We start from the raw sequence: 8,889 nt of genomic DNA, 5'->3' as shown, positions 1-8,889 counted from the left end.
GTGACATACCAGGGAATTGTAAGGCAGATAAATTAGCGATATAGGACACTACCACTCGCCTACCTCTTGATATGGAGATTGTAGGTATACCCCTCTCAAACTACAGATTGCGTGGCACAAGTAGCATTAGCAGGACACGAAATGGGTGGGTAGTCAGACATGTAATGCTACGAAAAGAATTTGGCCAAAATGGGACGATAGGCGGTATTTAATCGGTCAAGGAAAAACGTCTCTATGTTAGTTGCTTTGACCACAGGCCACTGTCTCCTAGATCGACATGCTCAAAGATTGAACGTACCTCATTTCGATTATTGTAGAAGCTGCAAGAATGAAAAAAAGGAAGAGTCTGTCTGATATCTTCTTTGTTACTATCCCGCGGTGCATGCCATTAGGTTTATATACTTTGGCGCATCATTTTTAAATGATACTTAGGATCTTAGAGAATGAGTGCCATCCAGATTATGGCTTACCTTTAAAAGTGCTATAACTCGCTCATCTTTGTTCTGATTGGCTTGAAATTTCGACACGTAATTGCAGAAGCGTCTTTCTAAATATGCAAAAATTATGAAAATCGGTTGTCAAACACCAAAACTGTCAAATCATCTCGGAAAAAGTGCTGTAATTCGCTCAATTTTGCTCTGATTGGCCTTAAAACAAAATTGTTTAACGAGGAGTAGCAGATAAACTGCCACTAGGGTATTACAATGGATCGGCAACAGTCTAAGAGAGTTGGCTTAGAAACCGACTGCCACTTCTACCTACCTACTTATACGCCTCCTTAGAAGAAGAAATTGTGGTTGTAGCCGGGACGTTCTGAACCGACTGTCGTGGGAACGCTGGATCTTGTGATCCTTTCTCACACTTATCAAAAAAAAATTGTTTTTTGTTATGACCCTGTTGCAGCTAATGGCGAAATATGTTTTTGAATCTTTTCAGTGCTTCATGAAATCTGCGGAAAGTAAGATCCTCTTATGCTGTCCAGAAATATTTGCACAAATTGAATATTTATTTTTATTATAGAAATGAAAAAAATACACTATTTTGCTATCAGAATCACAAATTAAAACAACAAAAAAAATGGATATTCAATGATTGGTACAAAATCCTTTTTGGTCTGATGAGACGAAATTAGGATTATTCAGTTTCAAATGACGAGTTAGTTAGAAAGATCACTTAGAACACCAGAGTGCGCCCATCAGAGAGGTGTAATTGCGTGAGAGAAATGTCAAAATGCGTCCTAGACAGCAAAGGGAAGAAGAAGAAATTATAAAAAATACACTATTAAATTGCACAAGTGTGACGTCACACACATAGTGTTGCTGTCAAATTCGCTTAGAGCAGAATAGCGGTACGAGATAGGCGCTACCCATGATGGATAGAATAATGAGATGGCGCCTATCGTGGTACCGTTACTTTGCTCTCAGCGAATTTGAGAATGAGTGACGTCATACTAGCACCAGTATGACCAGATTACCATTTTCGTAACTTGATTTAGCATTTTTTTTTTGTTATTTTTATTTTTTATTATTTATAAAATAAAATACCAAATTCTGTTATTTATAAAATAAAATACCAAATTTGTATTGAATTACTTAAAGAACTTTGTATGCGTGACAAATTGTCTTTAAAATTTGCGCTTTTAAATAAATGTGTTTTGGTTATGTACAATTTAATTTATGATTTTTTGTTAAGAGAAATTATTTTGTTAAGAGAACGATTTTTTTGCTATATTTGAGGTTATGTAACAAGATGAGGTACTCTTTTTGTAAAAATGAATACACCTCTTGATGCCCTATGTCCCACTAAAGATTGAGGACCGGAAGAAACGATTACACCTCTATGGTTTTAATTCGCATTTAGTAAACTCAAACGCTTTTTAACCATTCGGAATTCAGAGAGAACGTAGGTTCGGATCTCGGTGAAACACCAAAATTAAGAAAAAGTGTTTTCTAATAGCGGTCGCCCCTCGGCAGGCAATGGCAAACCTCCGAGTGTATTTCTGCCATGGAAAAGCTCCTCATAAAAAATATCTGCCGTTCAGTCGGCTTAAAACTGTAGGTATCTCCAATTGTGGAACAACATCAAGACGTACAAATAGGAGTTCGGTCAAATACCCAAAAAGGATGTACGCGCCAATGATATATGTATATATATACATATAAAGGTTTTCAATGTTAAGAAGAGTTAAGAGAAGAGGATTCAATATTCTTGCATAACTTTAAAAGGAGCAAACACTTAAATTTGCACTTTCAAAATATCAAATTTTATAAGACTCAACAAATTTTCATTAGCACTAAACTCAGAAAAATCTCAGAGTGACGCTTTTTAACCTTCTTTTGTTTAGTAATACAGTTTTTTTTTAACTTACAGTTTCAGTAACTTTAAATTTAAAAAATAAACAAAAACCAAACTTAATATTTTCGCATTTTGGGTATAAAAAAGCACTAAATTTATTGCGAAAATCAAATGGTCGGCAACTCTGTATAACTCAGTAATGTGACGTCACGCACTCTCTGGTGGGCGCAATCTTGTTTCTATCATTCTTGAGCGCCACCTTTGTATTCTGCACATCGTGGGTCAGAATTATATGTCAAGCATCGAAGGAAAAGCTATGTACCAAAGCACTTAAACAGGTAGCAGCTGTAGGGTTTCAATTTCATAGCCTAGATTATAGCCTAGAGCTATGGATGCTATGGCCTCAATCTTATTTTATTTCGTTTTATTTATTTTTGTTTTTTTAGATTAAGTTTTTTATTTTATTTTATGAACATTTTTTGTTTTTATTTTTATTTACTTTATTTTTGTTTTTTATAATTATTTTATTTTTTCCCTTGCATAAAACATAAAAGACAACCATATTTTTTTATCAACTTTTTACAAGTTCGTTTGCTGTTTTATTTTTTTGTTTATTTTTTTTTTTAAGTCTTTGATGACGTTGCACTTTATTGTTTATATATGTAAGTAAATAATTATACTCATATACAAGATTTTCGCTCTTTCCCCTATAAAAGAATTGCATTTCTTTGTTGATCGAAAGCGTTTCGTTCTGTTGCTGCAAGTTTTTCCCATTGTTGTTGTTGTTATTGCTGTTGTTATTTTCAATCTTGTTGCTGTTGATGCTGTTTTTACTGAATTTGTTGCTGTCATTAGTATCGCTGAGTGCGGGTACACACACTCCAACCATTTATGCCTTGGTTTCTGATTCGTTGGTGGTGGCTTGCGATTGAGCATCGCTGGACTTGCCATCGTCGACCTTGCCGAACACACAGCATGGGCACCTTTCTTTCAGCGCCAAGCGGTACTTAGGATGGCTGATTGGTAGTAAACGAGAGAGAGAGACAAAGTAGTGGGTGCGTCAAACTTCTATTGCAAACTGCGTATGATTTCAGTGTTTAATTTCCTAACATTTACCTGATGCCGTATACGATGGGATTGTAGCAAGCGGCCGATTTGGCAAAGCAAGCGCCCCAGATGGTATTAAGTGGGGTCAATCCCTCGAATTCGAATAGGCCCATGCAGTTGATCACCAAGTATGGTGTCCACGCCATGAACCACAGTGAGATGGTGACCAGCGCCACCTTGGCTAGTTTTCCTTCGGCACTCTTCTCGGCATCCTCAGAGGAGCGCAGAGATTTGACATTCATTTTCTTGGCCTGTTCACGCATGGCCTTCTCGTGAGCTGATACAGCCTATGTAAGTGGAAGCACCAAGCCATATGAAGGAGAATGGAATATGCATTAAAATTAATTCGTGTAAATTTGAAGTATCCTCACTTACAGCAATGATGAACCAGTAGGAGTAGCAGATTAAGAACAGCGGCATAACGTAGACGAAGATGGAGTAGAAGATCAGATATGATCGTGGATTCCAATCGCGCTCCAAATAATCAATGCCACATGAAGTCAAATTGCCCTCAGGCACATACCTAATGGTCCACAAAAATAAAGCATACGCAATATCCAACTTATTTAACACCACTTACCTGCTCCAGCCGAACACTGGCGCCAAAGTCCAAATGCTGCTCATTGCCCAGATGAAGGCGATTTTCATTAGCGCCAATTTAATGGTCATTGGTCGGCCAGCTACACCCTTGACAATGACTTGATAACGATCCAATGAGATCATGCACATCGACCAGATGGAACTGCAACCAAAGGCCGACCCCAGGCCGCCATACAGATCACACATAGCCGGCCCCAATACCCAGGTCTCGAAGTACAAATTAATTCCCATCATTGGCGTATTCGTGATCATTATGCCGAAATCGGAGAGCGCCAGATTGATGACTAGTAGGTTAGCAGGTGTGCGCAACGATTTCGTTGTCGAGAAGATGTAAATCACCACGCCATTTCCACACCATGAAATCGAACCGATAATGATCATGTACGCCGTTAAAATTTTCGCCCAAATGGGATCCATAGCCGGGAATTGATTCCAGTATGGATGAATTAAGTGCGCCATATCGGGCGTCACCTAAGCCAAGAAAAAACATTTATGAATGACTGAGATTATTTTTGAAGATACGAGAGGTTTATAGGTAATGGCGATTGGTATAAGGTGAAGAATTTTCAATCGCGCAATAAAATATCAAAACCGAGTTTGCAATAAGTTTTGGTCGCTTGTAGTTTTTTTTTATCTATAAATCAATATTTCCACTACGTGGCGTAAGAATAAGAAAAAAATTTGTCTCAACTATTATACTAGAAAAAATGTAATTCACAAAAAACATATTCCCGGAGGTTTTTATCTATAAAACAGTATTTGCTGCAATACAGTTGAAAAAAAATTTAATTTTTAATAGTGTTTCAGCAGATTTAGTGCAGAAAATTTATATTGATGAGTAACTTTTTTTTATATAATATAATGAAAAAAAAATTCAAAAATTATAATAATAATTCTATAAAATTAATTAAAATGCAAATTTTCAATTAATCCGCCCAATGTTACAAACTATAACTCTCATTGTTTATGGGCTTGCCCGATTTAAAAAACTAACAGCCAGCCCAAATTAAATTTTTACATTACAAAGCTCGGCCCGGTCCGAATTAAACTTTCCTTATTTGTTTCTTGAAGTGTTTATTTTTGTTAGGAGAGAGCTGTTTTTTTTTAAACACACTCTTTTTGTTGATTAATTTTTATTCTTTTATAATTTTTTTAATTTTTTAGCTTACCTTGTCTGTGACTGATCCATTGGACAGTGCGGCAAAATGCGGTCCCAATGATTGTAAACTGATGATTTCATGAAGAAGTGCAGAGAGAAAGCGATAGAGCATAAGTCAGAGCAGGAAGAGAGAGGAGAAAGAGAGAGAGAAAGGGAGAGAGAAATATAAGTGAGTATTCTGAAAAATAGTTAGAGCCTAGATGGTTTGAGCCATGTGTCTCTTTAATTTTTCAATGTTTTCAATTTCGTACGCCCAACAATCAGCATCGATATCGATATTAGCAAAAAATATGCCTTTTAAACTGCAAAGCACGCTGAGCTAAAATCCAATCTAAAAGAGCTAAAATAGATCTAGAGATCTTCGTTTATCGAGAGCCCTATTTATAAGACATAAGTTTGTTTTTGGATATCTGTTGTCGCTAAAGGAACCCAAAGCCATTCCTCTTCTATCGTTGTAGTGCCATGGTCTCAAAAACTCCTTTGCAAATGCAGCAGTTTGTATAATTGTTGAAAGCACAGGCAGACAAAATTTAGTTGTCACATTTTAAAGTGCAAAAAAGGAAACATGATTTTTGGTAGAATTTCAGGTTATGTAGCATCATGAGATATTTTTTCTTTAAAGATCGTTACGGTATTTCCAAGTACAACTCTAAAACCATTTTGAAACAAAACAAATTATATTAGTCTCCGAGATATCGTATGTATGTTTTCAGTTTACAGTGTCCGCTGGCCCTATGCTTTATGAGGAGATCAGAACAGCAGTAAGTACTTAAGTAAGTAAGGTCAAATTCGGATTCAGCAGGTCAGAAGGGCGCAGTATGGCTTTTGGTTCAGAATTTTTATCAGTCTGCGAAATTCAATTCAGCTAAATAGCTGTGCTGAAGACTTGTATTTTCTAATAACTGTTATAACTGTATCATCCTATGAGATCATTTGCTTAACTTTATTTACTGCACAGTAATCAAATTCAACCCATCTTCTACGTAAACTGGTTTATCTCAACAAAACCACAAGATTGTTTTTATATACTACATTTACAGACGGGCTATGCTATTTCTACTTGGAACCTTTTGCCTTTGATATCGTAAATAACTCTTTTGCCATTGAAAGTGCGATACACATATGGGCAAGGTGTTAGGCTAGGTTGACCTGCCTAGCTGAAAGCCATCACATAGGCCTACTGGTCTGTAGTGGTACCATGTGAAACTACACCTTTACGTTCCTCTGTAGTATACTCTAAGTAAACTCTGAATCCAGCGTATTTATCTGCATACTGTGTACACACGACTTTCGCGGTTTGCAAGGAGCTAGATTGTTTCACCTCCTGTCTATCTGCCCTTTCATGTCCGCAACGGTGTCATTGTAGATCGGCTTTAAGGGGCTTAGTGTGTCTTTTTCTTGTTCAAATGTCATGTAAACTGCGCTCTTGGCAATCTCATCTACAATTTCGTTTCCTGCAATGCCCTTATGTCCTGGTACCCAATATATGTGCACTCGTCTAGTTTTATTTAACTATTAAAACTAATATTAATAATAGCCTTGATTATAATTTTTAATTAATTTAATTTAATTTTTAATTTTGTCAAATCATTTATCGTTAAACGCGACAAATTAGACACTGTGAATTATGCATTTATAAATTGGCGCTTACGCCCTTGTTTTTGTGTATTTGACCGAACTGCTCCTCGAATTTGTGGTGTGCCTCTTGATAGATTTGCGCAAATGGAGGAACCTACAGATCTTATGTCTCTCCCAAATGGCAGAAGGTTTTTTATGAGCAGATTTTTCATGGCAGAAATACACTTGGAGCTTTGCAATTGCCTGCCGCTGGGCGACCGCTATTATAAAATATTTTTCTAACAATTGGCGTTTCGTGCACCGAGTTTCGTCACGCTACAGCGGCCACTATGCATCGCCCCATAATAACTAGAATGCACCCTCAAAACCTCACTAGAATTCTCACAAAATATTCGTCGAATCACAATTACTTATCCTGCGCATACAGGAGATTCTAATCTTTTCAAGCACCATTCAAAGTCACTTTACCAAACTGTTTAAGGCACCAAGTCACTTTTCATTTGTTATTGTAAAAATATTAACATGCATGCATACCTCTCCATTGTGTAGTTTTTACTGTTGGTGTTGTTGTTGGTGTCCGGTATATATCCCTATATGTGCTTTCGTGCAGAAAGATTTTTTAATTAATTTACGTTCAAAAAAGATGCAAATTAAGGAATAAATCTCATTTCTTTTAAAGTAAAGTACTTTTTTTTAATTTTTTCGGGATAATTCCAGGAGTGGACTGCTCGCGGCGATCTGTCGTCAGAACCTACGGGCAAGTTGCATACTGCTACGGTTTTTATAGGTTCATAAGATTTTCAGCCACTACAAGTTTCAGTCGGCTATAGTTTTGGTAAATTAAATTATGGGCTCGCCGGCACATGGCACAGACGTAAGAGTGCGTGGGAAAGAAAGAATAACTAATGTTAGAAACATTTGAAAATAACGTAACGTAATGGTGATAATGACGTTGGACGTTGATGCTCAAGATAATTTGAACTAAATGAAATGGCAACAATAACGATAACAATCGTATGCGAATTTTGTTTGTAAAAACGGTATTTCAAAGCCGATAACTGTTTTAAGCGCATTATATTTAAGCTTTGTCTTCCCCCTTTCTGTGCATATACACATATATAAGTGTGTACATGTGTGTGTACATATATATAAACGTATCGACCACTTCGACGCCTATTTTGGGTTATTGTTTGTATACAATCTTTTAACGGTAATTTTTCTGTCGATGCCAATGTCAATAGGCACATTACAACGGCTTCTCAAAAGTGTTTCAATGTTTTGACAACACTAGCAAATACACATACACATGTACGTACATATGTTTGCATAGTCGGTTTATTAAATATTTCATTATCATCATTTGCCTTCGCTTGCAATTCTTCAAAAATGCACTTTGGGTATGACAGACTAAGTAGCAAATATAAATAATCATAAATAAAGCAATTTGCACCTATTCGGCCACTGAGATCGATTGTTTAAGCTCACACCTACCTCGTGGTACAGCGGGGCGTATGAGTGACGCATTGAAGTGATTTCCTCCTTACAGCGGAACTAACAAAGGTACATAGTTAAAATAATCTTTAACAATATTTTTGGTGAGAATACGAGGGTTACCTTTTATATTTAGCGCCCAACAATGAGAACACAGTAAAATAATAATGAAAAGGGTTTTTCAAAATATTCTGCTTGGAAGTCAATACACTGTTGCATTTGCTTGAACCAATTTTCAAAGCACTTTTGCCACTCAGAAGTGGATACCTCCAAAACGAGCTGTTTAAAGGCTTTAACAGCTTTTCAAGACATTGAAAAGCGTTAACTTCGCTTTTTATTTTTGATGCTCGACAACAAAAAGAAATCATTAGGTGCCAAATCAGCGCTGTAGAGCGAATGATCCATTACTAACATGGCAAACAAATGGTTTTGTACCACTCAGAATTCACTGTTTTAAGTTTCTGTAGTGGTACGGCGGCCGCCGTAGCCGAATGGATTGGTGCGTGACTACCATTCAGAATTCACAGAGAACGAATCTCGGTGAAACACCAAAATTAAGGAAATCATTTTTCTAATAGCGGTCGCCCCTCGGCAGGCAATGGCAAACCTCCGAGTGTATTTCTGCCATGTAAAAGCTCCTCATAAAAAATGTCTGCCGT

At 36.8% G+C, this 8,889-nt stretch overlaps 1 protein-coding gene across 1 annotated transcript; it reads right to left on the bottom strand.

Moving 5' to 3' along the window:
• Positions 1-2,839: 2,839 nt before the first annotated feature.
• LOC128866164 (opsin Rh1) lies at positions 2,840-7,526 on the bottom strand. Its single transcript, XM_054106688.1, has 7 exons — positions 7,427-7,526; positions 7,274-7,338; positions 5,172-5,229; positions 3,983-4,473; positions 3,778-3,925; positions 3,412-3,689; positions 2,840-3,311 (listed from the first exon to the last, which is right to left on the bottom strand). The coding sequence occupies exons 2-7, from the start codon at positions 7,279-7,281 to the stop codon at positions 3,185-3,187; spliced, it is 1,110 nt and encodes a 369-aa protein (XP_053962663.1). The 5' UTR covers positions 7,282-7,338; positions 7,427-7,526; the 3' UTR covers positions 2,840-3,184.
• Between the last annotated feature and the right edge of the window lie 1,363 nt (positions 7,527-8,889).

The sequence above is a fragment of the Anastrepha ludens genome, chromosome 2 (assembly GCF_028408465.1).
Source record: "Anastrepha ludens isolate Willacy chromosome 2, idAnaLude1.1, whole genome shotgun sequence".
Lineage (NCBI taxonomy): Eukaryota > Metazoa > Arthropoda > Insecta > Diptera > Tephritidae > Anastrepha > Anastrepha ludens.
This window is presented reverse-complemented; position numbering and strand designations above follow the sequence as displayed.

Excerpts from the sequence above, each read along its gene's own strand:
- LOC128866164 (XM_054106688.1), bottom strand. Across the intron at positions 4,474-5,171 it reads ATGGATCAGTCACAGACAAG|GTGACGCCCGATATGGCGCA; the intron begins GTAAGCTAAAAA and ends TTCTTGGCTTAG. Across the intron at positions 3,690-3,777 it reads CCTACTGGTTCATCATTGCT|GCTGTATCAGCTCACGAGAA; the intron begins GTAAGTGAGGAT and ends CCACTTACATAG.